Source organism: Phytophthora cinnamomi (assembly GCF_018691715.1).
Source record: "Phytophthora cinnamomi strain GKB4 chromosome Unknown Contig106, whole genome shotgun sequence".
NCBI classification, from domain to species: Eukaryota; Oomycota; class Peronosporomycetes; order Peronosporales; family Peronosporaceae; genus Phytophthora; species Phytophthora cinnamomi.
The window spans coordinates 22,172-38,807 of record NW_027151039.1 but is presented as its reverse complement, the minus strand read 5'-3'; the positions used below and the strand labels follow the sequence as shown (position 1 = coordinate 38,807).

General features: G+C 51.8%; 2 protein-coding genes across 2 annotated transcripts; one reads left to right on the top strand and one right to left on the bottom strand.

The window, feature by feature from the left end:
- Positions 1-13,178: 13,178 nt before the first annotated feature.
- IUM83_17330 (Avr1b-1 avirulence-like protein) lies at positions 13,179-13,841 on the top strand (the record flags this gene model as incomplete). The annotated part of the gene is made up of 1 exon (XM_067942279.1): positions 13,179-13,841. The coding sequence occupies one exon, from the start codon at positions 13,179-13,181 to the stop codon at positions 13,839-13,841; it is 663 nt and encodes a 220-aa protein (XP_067782434.1).
- Positions 13,842-16,334: 2,493 nt separating this feature from the next.
- Positions 16,335-16,577, bottom strand: IUM83_17329 (uncharacterized protein; the record flags this gene model as incomplete). The annotated part of the gene is made up of 1 exon (XM_067942278.1): positions 16,335-16,577. The coding sequence occupies one exon, from the start codon at positions 16,575-16,577 to the stop codon at positions 16,335-16,337; it is 243 nt and encodes an 80-aa protein (XP_067782432.1).
- Positions 16,578-16,636: the final 59 nt, after the last annotated feature.

Genomic DNA, 16,636 nt, shown 5'->3' with positions numbered 1-16,636 from the left:
TCTCGCTGCTGGGGTCATCGCCACCACAGTCACGATCGCTCCGTCGTCGATGTTCACGTCGTGCTCTCGTGCTGGAGTCGTCGGAGCTGCTCGACTCACTGCTGCTTGGTGGATCAGGAGGAGGTGCCGCTTGTCGTCGTGCTGGTGTGTCGCGGCGCTCTCTGCCTGTTCGTGCTGTCCCCGTGCTAGTGTTCTGTCGCATTGCTGCTTCATTCTCGTCGCGTGGCTGGCCGCCGCCACTACTTCGTGTGTTGCTCGTGACTGGTTGCAAGTTCGCCACCATCGTGGTGAGTTGCTGCAGCACCCTCATCATGGCCGTCATCGCTATTGCGTCTTGTGTTGCTGGTGCTGATGAAGCATCCGATACGCTACGCGGTTCCGTTGAAGTTGGACTCGTTTGTGAATCTCGTGTTGCAGGATTTGCTCGTGTTGGCGGTGGTGTTGGTCTCGACGCTGACGGAGTTGTTGCTTCAGCTTCGTCATCGCCACGCTGGTCCACTGGAGGCGGTGAAATCACTACTCGTCGGCCAGAAAGCTCATTGTCGCTCGTGGATTCTCTGTCATCGTGCGATGTCGTTGCGCTTCTGGTTCTGGGTCTTCTCGTCATCATCGCCTTGCTTGACGTCGATCGTCTCTCCACCGGTGCCATGGTAGTCGTAAGTAGTAATTTCGGTAGTCGTAACTAGTAATCCACTCACAGCCCCTGCAAACGACCACTATGTAACAAGTCTTATAACGCTAGCTTGCCAGCGGGTCGTCGCTCGTAATGCTGATTGCTGTGTCAGTGCCAAGGTTCGGGGATGTGACAGCTTAACTTGAGTCCTGTGCCGGAACGCGTCCGTCCCTACTTTTTATTTACACTCGTTCGGGACTCTATCAACTACGTCCAATTCGTCAACTCCCTCGTCTGCCTGAGTCCGCCTCACGTCGTCGTCAGCCTCACCTGCTGCAATCATGCGTTACAGGAGTGTTGGGTGACTTCGATCCCGGTCGGTACCCAGTCGCGCTCGCTCGTCAACCAGGCTGTTGACAGTCCACGGACGTCTCCCACTGCACCTAACACTCGTTCAAGCTGGTCTGTTGGTAGCCACGACACAGCGCCGCTTATCACCTCACCCACACTCGTTCAGCTCCGTCGTCACTAACCCGCTGTTTACTGCAGGTCAACTCGTGCTCACAGCGAGTCGCAACTGTAGTGGGTCTAACTTGACTCACTACTTTAGCATACACGTTGCGCAACGTGTTTGAGGAAGCGTAAGTACTTAGTAATTACTTAGGTTAATTATATTTGAATACACAAATATAAGTTAAGTAACAAAAGGATTCCAAGTGACTTAGATTAGGTAAAATGAGAACTGTATTGCTTGTAAATTGATCTTCCTCTAAAATCTGCTAAAAACTGTTTATCATCTATGAAAGGGTTGACAGCGGCTGGCTGTCAGAGCCCCGCTAATATGCATGTCTCTGATTGGTAGAAAGATGCTGCTTTCTACCAATAGGATCTTTTGAGTATGTGTGGACCACTCACTGTGGTGGTCCACTTCAATGTATCCATTGGTGTGTCTTACACCAATGTGAGGAAGTATCCAAAACGTTTAACAGATAACCTATCTGTTAAATTCACAAGTGGCTTGCAGCCACTTGTACGTGTAACCCCGTTACACCATCCCCCCCTTAAGGTTAGACGCGCGGGGTCCCCGCACGTCAATCTTTGGAATTGACCATTCGTCAATTCTCCGCGTTTGGAGAAGAAATCCGCGCTCATTCAACGATGAGCGCGCCTCAGAAGAAGTCCGCAAAGTCGATGGGGAGTCATCTCTCCATCGACGACTACTTCGAACGGCAGAAGGCGAAGTACGGTGACGTCGTCGACTTCGACGACGACGATGAAGACATGGAGGGCGAGGAGGACTCGCCCTCAAAGCGTAAACACTCAGTGTCGAGCGAATCGCTCGACCCTCACGCCAAGAACGTTCGCCCGCGTGAAGGGGACGAATCGGACGCTTCGAGTTCGAAGCGTTCGCGTACTGAGAGTGATACCCCACTCGCTTCCGCTGGGGCTCTCAGTACTCCGCGCGCTGCTGCTGCAGCGCGTGATGTCAAAGCTCAAGGCTCTCCGCGGGCTGCACCTGCAGCGCGCGATCCGTGGATGCCGTCCGCGTCCAAGATCGCGGACCGGTATGGGAACTCGGTTCCTCCGAATGAGGTTCCGCTGTACGTATGCAGCGCCATCAAAGATGACGCTGTGGCTGCCGAGCTGCACTTTGATGCGGAATCGCATCAAAGGCGCGATTACTACATCGGACTCTTTCATGAGCTCCGATGGTTTCAAAGCAAGAAGACCTCTTCTCGCAGCAAAGTGCCCGAATGGCAGGCACTTTGTCAAAATTGGAACGCCTTTGTTGAAAACTTCAACAAGAGGCCGAGTGCTTACCGTGATCGGATTAAGCAAGCGCGTGATGGCTTCGAGACGTACTCGAAGCGTGGAAAGCTGGAGCAACTTCATGTTGCTGCTGAGGAGGCAAATGTGCCGTGCGCTGTGCCCGAGGGCTTTCGGTGCACGAAGTGCTTTCCAGGCGCGGTCCGCTTGAGCGACCGCGACCTGAACGGGTACACGTCGTTCCGTGTGCCCGAGAGTCTCAAAGAGCTCCGTGCTAAGTTCTTAGCACGTGAGGGTTTGGGCGCTAGCGATGATCGCAGCGCTCGTGTTACTTCCGCTGCACCAGCGCGTACTGCTCTTCGTACGCCCTCACCATTTCCGGAACGTCCTCCACCAAGACGTTCCACGGCTCCCATGTATCTCGATGGGGAGGAAATCCTCTCCAACGAATACGAAAACGAGCCCCTTGAGGGTTCGTTTTCGGGATACTATGGTCAACAATCCGCTCAACGATCCAGCGGGTTGAGCCGCGGGCGTCACGGATCGGCGGTGGCGGGGGTGGGAACACGCCCCGGGTATGATCAGCCCCGGGCTGATCAGTATGCGCCTCTCCACGACCGGGTGACCGCCGTGGAGCGTCTGCAGGGCGCTGAGTTCGCCGCCCTGAAACAGGAGCTGGCGAACCAGAAGGCCCAAGTCGCGGCGGTCTCGCAGACCGCCTCGAATATCCAGGTCGAGCCGGGGACCCAGATGAAGGGGTTGCTCCAGCGCGTCCGCGCGCTGGAGGAGAGTCTGCTCGTCGCCGAGGCCAAGTCCTCCGCTTCTGCCTCGGCTCCTGCCGAGGCTTCGGGTCAGCCGAGCTAGATGGCTCGTGCTGCAGGTATGGCTTCAGCCGTCCGACGTAAAAGGTCGGATGGAGGCGCATGCTAGACGGTATGTCTAGCGTGTATGCGTTGCCGTGCCGTGCCAACACAGTGAACGTCCCGATGAAGCGCGGAGCAAGCTTACTTGCTCCGAAATCCGAAACTGCATGTTTAGGCAGGTTTTGTGTAGCTAACAAAACTAATGAACCAACTTTAAATTCATTTGTGTTGCCTCTGCCCGCATTGTCTGCGTTCAGCTTCTGTTGATCAACAGAAGCTGCTATTGTGACTTGGACAAACCGAATCACGGCTTGTCTTTTGGTGATGAAACTGATTGCATCCGAGCTGAAGTCATTCAGCTCGCTCTCCGCTAGAGGCCCAGCCTCTTCGTGGTTCTTCACGGTGTCTGCGCCCTGCGCAGACCCGTGGTCGTTGGCCTTGTTGTTTGGGGAGTCTGCGCCCTGCGCAGACTCATGTGGTTTGTCCATTGTTGCAGCTGACACTGTGCAAGTGTCAGCGGTTTTCTGCGGCTGCTGTATTGCAGTCGTAGATCCTCCCCCACTTAAAGTGGGAGCCATCACTCCGAGTAAACTCGGTAGGCGTGGATGCCGCATGGCATTCACGTAGAACGGTGTATGCCCGGTCGAGGCATGCACTGAGTTGTTGATGGCAAACTCTGCCATCGATAAGCACTCGCTCCAGTATTGGAACGAGTGAGCGTAGCTCTTCAACATATCGACGAGCACGCGATTCACGCGCTCGGTTTGACCGTCCGTCTGCGGATGATCCGCAGTCGACATTGAAAGCTGTCTCCCAAGAAGTGTAAACACGTCTTGCCACAGATGCGCTGTGAAGCGCGGGTCTCTGTCCGACACAATGTCGGACGGCATGCCATGGTGTTTGAACACCATGTCGACGAGCAGACGGGCTGTCTGCTTCGCGGTCACCTCTGCCGGCACCGCAGCAAGATGTACCATCTTGCTGAAACGGTCTACAAAGACCACAACACCGGTGTTCCCTCCGCTATCCGGGGGAAGACCAAAGACGAAGTCCAAAGACATGGACTTCCAACACTCCGACGGAGTCGGTAGTGATTGCAGTGGAGCCTGCGCGAATGGCGCAGGCTTTACGCGTTGGCATACCTCGCAAGCACGGATGTACTTGCGCACCCACTTATACTGGTGCTGCCAGTAGAAGTCGCGCGTGAGAAGGACGCATGTCTACTCACGTCCGAGATGTCCCGCACTCGGGGCATCATGATAATCGAACATGATCCTGAGTCGCAGGCCATGATCATGCGGCACGACAACGCGATCCGCGTTGTCGTCGACTGCATTGTAAAGCAGTAGTCCGTCGTGCACACGAAAGCGGTGTGCACGCGCTCGAAGGTGCTTGGGCAGCTTCTGACGGGACTTGTCAGAAGGCGCTGTGCCATAGGCCAGCAAGAGCTTCGTGTTCGCGTCGTGCGCGTACGCGGCCTTCACATCATCCAACAGAGATGATGTGGGTTTGCTCGATTGCATGGCGTCAATGGCATTGACGTCAACAGCTTCTGCATAGTCCGGCCGACGTGATAATGCGTCGGCCACCACGTTCAATCTTCCGGGTTTGTATTCGACCCGGAAGTTATACTCCGCAAAGAATGAGAGCCATCTCGCCATTCTTTGTGAAATGTGTGGCGACTTCACTGCGGTACGCAGTGAAGCATGGTCGGTGTAGACCACAAATGGTCTACTCCCAAGCAAATACACTCGGAACTTTGCGAGTGCATACTTCATGGCAAGGAGTTCCTTGTCATGCACCGGATAGTTGCGCTCAGCTGGCTTCAGCTGACGCGATTGGTAGTAGACGACACGATCACGGCCTTCGTGATCGTGCTGCATCAACGCGCATCCGATCGCGAAATCGGATGCGTCACACACTACGTGAAATGGGCGATCTTGGTCAGCTACTGCCAAGATCGGCGCCTCAGTCAAGCCCCGTTTGACTGCATCGAATGCCTTTTGGCAATCGGGTGTCCAATTCCACACAGCTTCTTTCTTAAAGAAGTTGTGATAGCGGGCGGATCTTGCCCGCATAATCCTCCACGTACTTGCACAAGTACGTGGCCAAGGAACTGCCTCAGTTCCTTGACACTTGAAGGCGTTGGCCATTCGTTAACCACTCTGACCTTTTCGGGGTCAGGGCGAACACCATTCTTCCCTACGAGACACCCGAGGACGGGTATCTCGCTCGCCCCGAAGATACACTTCTTCAGGTTCGCGTAGAGCTTATGCTTTCGCATAAGCTCAAGTAGCTTCCGGAGATGCACCCTGTGCATCTCTACGTCGGTTTTCCCGTCCACAGCCCGGCTGTGGATGAATACATCATCGAAGTAGCTCGGTGCGAAGTCGCGCACCGAGCGCAACAAGTGCGTCACGCACCTGTTGAAAGTCGCAGGGGCATTCTTAAGCCCCTGTGGCATTACTAGCCATTCCCAGAGCATGCCGCTTGGCGTGCTCACTGCCGTGAGAGGGATATCGCTCTCACGCATTAGGATCTGATAGAATCCATCTCACAAGTCGAGAGCACTGTAAACGGTGCTCCCGGCCATCGAATCGATGATAACATCTTTTCGTGGTATCGGCGTCTGCGCCGGTACCGTCGCATCGTTCAGCTTGTTATACGCATGAACGATGCGCCATCCGCCCTGTGGCTTCTTGACACAGAACGTCGGAGCACTGTGCGGGGACTTTGATTCCCGCACTTGTCCTGCTTTACGACGACTTTCAAAGAAGTCGTCGATCGCTTTCACTTGCTCTCGCGGCAGTGGCCACTGCCGCGTGACACAGTACTTCGTGCCCGGCACGAGATCAATCTCGTGCTGAATGCCCTTATCCTGCGGAAGCTCCGCAGGAATCGCTTCCGGAGTACGTCTTTGTACTCCCTCAACAATTCGTAATAGGGACTCGACTTCAGCGAGTCCCAACCTTGTTCCTCGAAGCGCTCTCGCTTCGTCTTCGCACTGAGAGTGTCTTCACTCTCAGTGGTACTTCCCATGAAGAGCTGCCTCAGCTCTTCGCTCTCGCTCGCCGTTCTTTCGCTGTCCGAAAGAACGCAGACTTGCTCGATGCGTCCATCGTGCAAGTCGCGTGTGAAGGGCTTCCAGCTCATGGCTGGGAGCGAAGTCAACTCCGACGCCATCGTCGGAGGACTAGCGAGTTCCATGTCACGATACTGGAATCCAGTATCGGTGCGCGTCAAGACGCTTAGCGTCTTGACATTCGGCGTCACCGCCGCAGTCTGCCCAGCAGACTGCTCTTGTTGCGTCTCGGTCCCGGACCGAGACTTGCGCAGCGTTTTCCGCTTGCGCCGTCTTCTTGTTGTGCGGAGCCCGGCTCCGCACAGTTGTTCTTCTTGTCCAGGCCCGGCCGTGGACAGTTGTTCGCCGGCGGACCCTGTCCGTGGGCGCGCGGTATCAAGCCCGGCTTGATCGCACGGCGCTTCGTGCAGCCCGGCTGCACGACAGCATGCAAATTGCGTCAGTGCGGTACGTTTGCAACCGTCCGCACTGTTTGCAGCGTCAACTCCCGGAGTTGACACGCCTTCGTCACCTCGACGCCATTCATTGGCGGAGCCCCTCATGACCGAGGGTGCGTCGGCTCCCGGAGCCGACGCGTCGTTGTCGACCTGACCGCTTCGGGTCAGGGACTGTCCCTTACACGCTTGAACGTGGGTGTTGGTTCCCGGAACCAACACATCTTTTTCTTCCGACGTCGGCAGCATTGCCGACGTTGATCTCACTTGTGCGCGCCCTCGCGCACTTCTTGGGCACTCCGGGACAGCAGCATAAAGCGCTGTCTTGACTGGTGAGCCGCGCGCACCTGCTGGTGCGTGCGCTGCGGTAACAGGGCCATCGCTCTCTGTTCCGCTGTCGCGTCCGAAGCGCACGAGCGTGCGCTTCTTCCAGTCTATCACCGGATCATGCCGTGCAAGCCACGGCATGCCCATTACTACGTCGAACTTATCGTCCAGGTCCAGGACGATAAAGCGTTCGACAAACATTCGTTGTTTGTACGAGAAGCGTACGTTCACGACGAGCTTCTCGGTCTTCACGATGGCACCTGTTGCCAGTCGTGCCTTCAGAAGACTTCGAGGTGTATCTACCTCCTCGAAGTCAAGTCTCGGCAGGCTTCGTAGTCGAACAAAGTTGTTCGACGCGCCTGAGTCTACCAAAGCTCGAAGAGAGTCACTCGCTCTCTTCGAGTAAACCTTCAAGATGACTAGGTTCGGCCTGTCATCTTGTTTCTTACAGTGAGAGCTGGTCTCACTGGGGGCTGCAGTCCTCAGTGTCGCGTGCCCGATGTCGGCACGCGCGACAGCATTACCAGTAGGGCGCCCCGCGCCTACTGGATGTTCGCGTTTTTTGTTGGTCCGCGGCGATGCCTAGCATCGCCACGACGGCCACCTCCAGGGGGCATGGGAGCTGTGCACTCCCGTGCAAAGTGACCGATCCTTCCGCAACGGAAGCATCGCACGTTACCTCCCTGCTGCTGGTAGCCAGCAGTTGTTGCGTTCGAGAGGTCCATTGGATCCGGACCTCCCGTCCTCGCTACCGGGCGCGGTTGCGGCCTCGGTACGTTTACATGGAGTTTAGCCTGCCGCAGGCTAAACTCTTCTTGCATGGCAAGAGTGATTGCAGCTTCGAGAGTACTCGGGTACTCTCGGAAGAGATAGGTCTTCACGGGCCCATCTCTAAGTCCTTTCATGAACGTGACGACCTCGGTCGCCTCGTCAATCGGGTTAGTCACGATATTTGATACCAAATATCGTGCGCGCTGCGCGTAAGCATGGACATCATGCTTACCCTGCTGAAGGTCGAGGAACTCCGCCCTCGACCGGAATTCGTTTTGCAGGGGCTCAAACGCTTGTTTGAGCTCCTCCTTGAATACTTCGTACGTGCTGAAGCACGTAGGATCGGAGAGTCGGCGTCCATACGCCCAACTCCTTGCGCGTCCGCCAAGGCAGGACATGGCGAACGCGACCTTCGACAGCGGGCCGACGATGCGTCGAGCCGCTATGGCTGTGTCGAGCTCGACAAGCCATCGGAGGAGAGGCTCGCCCTCTCTTCCCACGTAATTGCTTACGCTCAACTTTAATGGTTGAGCACGCGGTGTCGTCCCTGACGACGCCGTCACTGAGGAAGCAGCGTCACGCTGCTCCTTCATGATGAACCCCAGAGCAACACCATGTTGCTCCGTCGGCGATAGCGTACGCAGCATTGTAGCTATCGCCGCTTCTCCAATGACTGTTGACAGTCGTTGGAGGGCCTCCCACTCTGGGTCAGACAGGTGGGGGCAGTCAGCGCGTGCAACATGCGTTGCAGGCGTATTGGAGCTCTCCATGGGCACCTCCGTGCTCATGTGGTTCTCGGCTCCGCGTTCGTACACCGCGTACGAACGTCAAGCAGTCGGTCGTTGGACGGACTACAAAGTGCTACCAGGTGTAGTTGGTCTAACTTGACTCACTACTTTAGCATACACGTTGCGCTACGCGTTTGAGGAAGCGTAAGTACTTAGTAATTACTTAGGTTAATTATATTTGAATACACAAATATAAGTTAAGTAACAAAAGGATTCCAAGTGACTTAGATTAGGTAAAATGAGAACTGTATTGTTTGTAAATTGATCTTCCTCTAAAAAGCTGCTAAAAACTGTTTATCATCTATGAAAGGGTTGACAGCGGCTGGCTGTCAGAGCCCCGCTAATATGCATGACTCTGATTGGTAGAAAGATGCTGCTTTCTACCAATAGGATCTTTGGGTATGTGTGGACCACTCATTGTGGTGGTCCACTTCAATGTATCCATTGGTGTGTCTTACACCAAGGTGAGGAAGTATTCAAAACTTTTAACAGATAACCTATCTGTTAAATTCACAAGTGGCTTGCAGCCACTTGTGCGTGTAACCCCGTTACAGCAACCCCCGCGGCAAATGCTAACGTGAACACCGGCTATAGTGGCGCCGGTTATAAGAGAAAGTCGACTATTCTAGCGCTTCCGTGAGATCCCAAAACGTGAGTATATAGTAAAATCAAGTCAAACCGGCTATTAGGCTGTAAGAGTGTAAGAGAACTCTCCCGCCAAACCAAGACTACACATTGTAAGAGGAGTGAGGGGACACTTCACCTCACTATCTACGAAGATAACAAACTCCGTCGCGTTGAACGCTGTTTAGGAGGCGACAATTCGACGCTTCTTGATACTAGGATTGTGTCAACGAGCATGAGCGCTAGGCTGGAGCGCGACAGCGAACTGACTACCAGGTAGAGAAACGGAGCTTGGAGATCTAGAACTGCGGATATATAGATTAGATTTATCGGATCCGTTCTGTTGAAGATTCTGTTGAGAACAACCCAGAGAGAGACGACACAAGCGAGCAGTCTTCAAGTGACAGCGAGAGGGACGATGTTGGCGAGGAGGAACTCGCACGGCGAGGTACTAGAAAGGGCGCAAAAGCTCCAGATCTACATGTTTGCCCACGGATTGCCGGACACCAGCGTAGAGAACGTTGTCAACGCCACCAGGAGAATGGCAATCGCCTCTTCGTCCTTCCATACGGAATAGTAGTTTGTATGTTAAATGATATGTTCCCTCTTATAGCAACTATAAATCTATAAGAGAGCTTGGGGCTACGTATCGTGCGTACTGCAGCACCCCTTGCGGGTGAATTCGATGACATCCCCACAAGGGTGATAACTAGATTTTGTCCAGCTAGACAACTGACTGTAGTACAGCGGTAAGCGAGAGTAATCTTAAAACATGCCAGTTTACTTGCAACGATCCTAGTAGCGTGAATAGAAGATTATAAACGCATTACAAGCCACCCATTGCCAGCTACTCCGGGTAAGTCAAGGGAGAAGGAATGGGGAGGAGAGGGGGGCATTGGGGCGCCTGGTGCAGCTTGATTCGGCGCAGCGTCATGATTCGCGTATAACCACGACCGCAGCCTAGCTACACTCTGTGCGTGCATGACTCCGTAACGTAATGATTGGCTGTTTTTTTGTATTCATCTCCAGCAGTGCAGCGAAAAGTTGGGGTTAGAGATGCACTCTCTCAGCGGCAATCTCCAGCTGCATAGCGAACACGTTCTTTTAATACATGACTTATCTATCGAACTAGCAGTGCACAGCTATGTATGCTCGTTTGCCCAGTATGTATTGGCAGGTTACATTGGACGCGAATTGAACACCTTGTCGCACTATGGAATGCGAATCCGGCTGTTCATAATGTTGGGGCTATAATAGCAATCTCCTTTTTGTAGCATGAAGCTTGTTGTTGTTTACGAGCAACGGCTGTGAGCTTTCATTTCTGTTCAAACCAATAGCCTAAGTTAGGTTGGTCTTCCTGCCTCAACCGATTAGGTATTAGAGTCATGCAATGATTGCGTCGCTAGTTTTGGAAGATATGGCAGTCTGACAACTGGCTTACGGACTAGTACGCAGTTCGTAAGAAGTGTGTACCGGTACAGAGAACACCGACTATAGTCGAGGTGTTTGGTCACCAACTCGCACCGAGACGATGATGCTTCGTCCATTTGAAGGTGGAGACGGAGACGGCGAATATCTCCAGTTGTGTTATTGTATCTCCAGCTGCGTAGGTAACGAACACGATCTAATGGGGTACACATGGTGTAGCAGCCACCCAGCTTTGCGTTATCGTAGTGTCGTTGAGAACAGTATACACATTTTGCGTTATGGAACGCTTATCCGCTGTGCTTGGACCAAGCATAGCGCCAAGCCTTGGTGCAGTACTAGGAGAATAAATGGTATTGTTACAAACCAGAGAGCCGGTTCTATTGGAATGTAACATTCGAACGAGGCTCTGGCAAAACCACGGCCGCTTTCGATACCAAAATTTACGTTAACATCTAAAAGTGCGTCGAGTTATCACTACAACCCATGCAGTATAGGCCATGTTACGCGTTGCGGTGGGTTGGTCGGGTACGCCCGATCAAGACACTGTCGGAGTGTCTGAACTCTGGAGTAGACCTTAGGCAGGCTGAAGTCGAAGTGGATAAAGATCTCAACAAGGAAGACATTCTTGACGCAGCGGTATAACCTCCTCGTATCCGCCGGCTCGAATACTCTTGCACGAGCGGCAGCGCACGTTGTTTTACAAAGTTTGGAGGATTACGGAGTTGCCTACATTTTTGAAGAGAGCTCAACTAACGAATATGTGTACGGACACTCTAATAGCTTTTGACAGGCAAAACAGAAGCCAAGTAGCTCTGGTGTTGCCGCGGGGGGCAGAGTTGACTGTGACGCAATCTTACTTCGTGTGCACCGCATCAAATGAACAACATGCGTCACACTATTTAACGCTAGAATGCAAGAACGTCGCCCCCGATACTCGCATACATTCAAAATCATCTGTATTTTGGTGTGATAACTACAGTAGGTTTGTATTAGTTTGAACCATGGATATTCAAACTGGTTTGGGTGGTTTGTAGATTTATCGACGAACTGGTATTATGCTTTGCATGCGTTTGTCGTTTTCACCTTGTGATTTGCGCGAGTTATAATATCTAGCGCCGGATATAAAAACAGGTGGCCACTAACTCGACCAAGTTATTTTCACCAGCTTCGATATCGATCTCGATTTACGCTATCTGTGGTCGAATTGCCGATCCAAAAACGCAATTCCGGCCGATTTATTTCAAATCGCGATGGCTGTGTACGGATTATAATGCCGTGCTTTATATAAAACATATGCAATTGGACACTTACATCTGGACACTTGACAAGTGGTCGGCAGATCGCGCTGCCGATCTGTCGAAGCACCGCAGTTTCCGAAAACCTTCATCGTGCACAAGTGCAGAATGTACTCTCTCGACTACCGTTGGCGAGTCGTTTTTCTTATGCATGTGTGTGGAATCTGTATGCAGTATGTAAAGGATACATTTGGGCCTAACGTGCGAACACTGCAGCGTTGGTACAAGTTGTTTTTGACCGATGGTGTGGTTGATGAAGGAGGTCGAACTAACCGCTCGTCGCGTTGGCCGAGTGCCGTGGTTACCCGTGTTCGAAAGTACGTGAAAGCCCACCCTACATTTTATTTAGAGGAGCTACAGCAGTTCATACGAAACGCTTTTCCTAAAGTAAAATGGTAGTGTAGTATCAACATGTGGTCTTACATGGCGGGGAGCAGCTAGCGCCACAGAGAAGCGGAAAGCCCAGTGATGCAGGAGCCGCTCGTGCACTCACAGACGAAGCTAACGAGTCGTTAAGCACGTCCAACAGAGCCGTACCAGAGTAGCAGTGGCCGGCGACGTTACCTCGGTGTCCTGAGAACCAACGATGCGCCCGTTATGTTAAGTAGGAAGAGGTGGTGCGACTTACCTACGCCTGGAGGTCGATTTACTACCGTCTCGCATTTTTATGTCTTCGAATTATTTTATCTCAGAGATCGATCTAAGCCCTAAATCCCAGCGACAAACTAGCTGCAAACCACAATACAACCCAGCTCAAAACCGGCTCTCTGGTTTGTAACGACAGTCTCAGTTACAGTACTGGGTGACAATACATGATCGGCTACAAAAAACAACAACATCTAAATGAGAATTGACCAACCAAACCAGTTTTGCCGAAACTTCAGCGTCGACAACGTAGAATAATGCATCGCACAGAAGCCTGCGGCAGCAGCCATCGCTAGGCTCGCAGCTTCCGATCCCACGTCAACTTACAACTTCGAGTTATGAAACCCCTGCATGCGTAGCGCTGTCACGCCGTTGATGTTTACGGAGACCAGACCGTCTATCACCGTGCATCAACCTGGTGGGCAAATCACCATCTCGTGTAGTTTCCTTGGCCGTCGGGCTGCTATCCTGTAAAGTCCATTTCGGAATCGGTTCCACATCCGCAGGGTGGAAAACACTCTACAGCCAACGTGAAGGAACCATGCAAGCTACCAACCTACTACTTCTGTTTCTGGCTACACTTCTCGTCAATGTCAATTCGGCTGCTACTGAGGAATTCCCCCAAACAAGCGACCTCCGCTCGCTCTTGGACAAAAATGACGGCAAGCGCGGAGGGTTGTCATCCCTAAACGACGACAGTATGGGCGGCTTAGTGGAGAATGAGGACAGGGGCTTTACGTCCTCAGTAACTGAGTCAGTTGCCTCGAAAATCAAAGGTTTGTGGAAGAGTACTGGTCTCAGAAACAAGTTCGGTCGTTCCGGAAAGAATGCCTACCTGGTGGCGACTGTGGAAAGAATGCCTATCGTCAAGAAACTCGAAACCACGATTGAGAGGAACCCGAAGTTCATCGACAAGTTAAGCAAGAATCCTGAATCGATCAAGAAGTTGGCGAGGGACCCTGAAGTTGCAAAAGTGACAACTATGCTTAAGAAGAACGACGTCAAGGTCACCCAGGACAGTATCAAGCAGCTGCGCGCTGCTGCGTCGAATGACCCCGCCAAACTGAGCACGCTGGATGTAATCGACCGTGTAGCGGAGATGGGGACAGTGGCAGTGTCCGGCGCGATTGCCTTGCTTTTATTGGCAGCTTCGGGTTGGGCGCTATCCATGGTGGTGCCTTATATTCTTTTAAAACAAAAATAGTCGAGGCAGCGTGCAGGTTCCAACTATGTGGATGTAGCCTTGTGGAAAAGGGAGAGATGCTGATTCACCGCTAGAGAATAGAACTAATAATTAGCCCGCGGCGTTTGGAGTTTCTAAGGAGAAGTATGGTGGTCTTCTAGTTGTGTTTACCTCGAAGCTATACATGTAATTTCTGGAATATTCACGGGGCTTGCAGCTCTAATACTTGGAAGCTTGATATTTGGTAATTAAGATCAGATACATTTTTCTTCTTTTTTTTTGCTGAGCCGTTGTCTGTCTGGCCTCCCCTTCTCCTCATTTCTAAGTCGAATCTTGATATCTGTACAGCCTGCGCAATCTTTAAATTTAAAAAAAAATAGTGCGTCTCGTCCTCCTTCATCTTAGTGTTTTTTCAAGATACTTATATAATTGCATCCTGTCATTACTTTTTTACAGAGATTATTTATCGTTTGTATAGGCATAATAATTTTAGTGCATGTGTTTGTGTGTCACACCAATTGGTCGGATACGTCGGCGGTCGGATGTGTTGTGGTATGGTAAAATATAAGTTTAAGGACAACATACGCCCTTAAGGCCGCACACATACATCCAATCATGACCGCGGGATAGTAGTAGAGTCCTTCTGTTGGCTGTAATAAATCTTCATATGGTTTGGAGGGGAACCTTCGAGGTCTTATAATCTTCAAGCTGTCCACAGGGCCTTAATATCTCATTACCAGAATGACCAAGGAACGGAAGACCAACAGGGTGAACGAGAAGCGAGATGCGGTTGATGATGCTCACAAAGGAGCTACGACTGAGGATGTCGAGAAAGCAAGATGAATTCCTGTGCGAACGCTGAACCGCTGGCTAAAGTTGGCTGCTGAGAGCAGTGAACCCATCGACAACAAGGGACGTAAAAAGGTAATTACGCAAAAACCAATGACTGGTCTTCAGGGCGCGGTGTGGTTCTGCAGCGCGCACGCTGCCATTACCAAATGGACCGCCAAGAGGTGTCTTCATGTGCCGAAGTGACCACGCGGGAGGGTGAATTGAAGGGGCCGTGCCGCGTACCGGCACGGCTAAGCGGGACTGTCGCTTGCACGAAGAACTGTGTAGAGTTAATCCCCCTTCTGGAACGCAGACGAGTATCCCTGTGTTGAAGTGTGTTAACCCCTACGAAAGTAGCTAACGGAAGAGCTCCCGAAAGGGTGGATGTGGGTTTGATTCCCACCTTTAGTATATGTTATAAATGCGTTGAAGAGAGCGCGTGACGCTTTATGATGTTTGAACTGACGACTGCAGCGGTTAATTTAATAATTCTAATTTTCTTTCGGTATGAAAAGATTGTGTTGTTCGCTTGTTTGCATGTTGGTTATCTTTTTCGCTGAGCAGGTAATTTATGTACAAATTGACAATTTACGTATGACGAAATTGACGGATCATGTATGTAGTGGGTCTAACTTGACTCACTACTTTTGCTTACACGTTGCGCTACGTGTATGAGGAAGCGTAAGGACTTAGTAATTACTTAGGTTAATTATATTTAATACACAAATATAATATAAATCAAATAAAGACTCCAAGTGACTTAGATTAGGTAAAATGAGAACTGTATTGTTTGTAAATTGATCTTCCTCCTAAAACTGCTAAGACTGTTTATCATCTATGTAAGGGGTTGACAGCGGCTGGCTGTCAGAGCCCCGCTAATATGCATGACTCTGATTGGTAGAAAGCAGCATCTTTCTACCAATAGGATCTTTGGGTAGGTGTGGATGGTGGCTCACTTCAATGTATCCATTGGTGTGACTTACACCAAGTTGAGGAAGTATCTAAAACTTTTAACAGATATCTTATCTGTTAAAATCACAAGTGGCTTGTAGCCACTTGTGCGTGTAACCCCGTTACAATGTATGGTTACATGTATTCGTCACAACTATGTAGACCATGCTGGTGACGCTCATGTTGCTGCATTCGTGGTGGCCCTCACGCCGGGCAACAACACCAAACCCAAGCACTCGGCAACGTCATCGACAGCAATGCGGCGAACGACGAGCAAGCAAACACTCGTCCCACTACAGCTAGAGGTGGCAACGCGGAGTGCCCACAACAACGGCTAGCCTGCATTGGTGGGCTGTGTAGTGTGCAGATCATTTGGCTATCCGTTTCCGGCAACAAGCAAAGGATATTGTCGTTGCAAAACCTCCGTCTAGTACAGAGGCAGATGAAACGAACAATGGTAGTTACCAAGGCAGCACTAGAAGCGAGCACGCTTGAGTAGCTCTAGCAAAGGCTAACCAACTAATACACATCTGATTGTCGGTGAAACGTAGGCCGTATATTGTACTTTGTATGTAATCGTAGGAAATACCGTGGCCAAATCGACAAAAATGTGAGTGATAGCGCAAATAAACATATAGAAATTTGTATACACTGACGAAGGCGAACGAGTGGCACGGGTTTCGTAGGCAACACATCCGACTCGCTAGGATTGGTGCAAAACAATTCACGCTGTCAAGCCGATCCCTCCTGCATCATGAAGACACGCAGTGCGACCAAGCAAGTTAAGGAGAACCTGACTTCGAGCACACCTAGCCAGCCGCTGTCCACCTCTAAGCGCGGCTCGGCTCGGCCCACCTCCAAGAGCGGCTCGGCTCCGCCCACCATTGAGCCCAGCTTGGCCTCGAGCGCCACGAGCACCACCGAGTCCAGCTCGACCTCGAACGCCACCAAGCCCAGCTTGGCCTCGAGCGCCATAATGGCCCCGGTCTCCGTTAAGTCTGTCTCGCCTCGTACCACAGCGTTGAGCAGTCCAT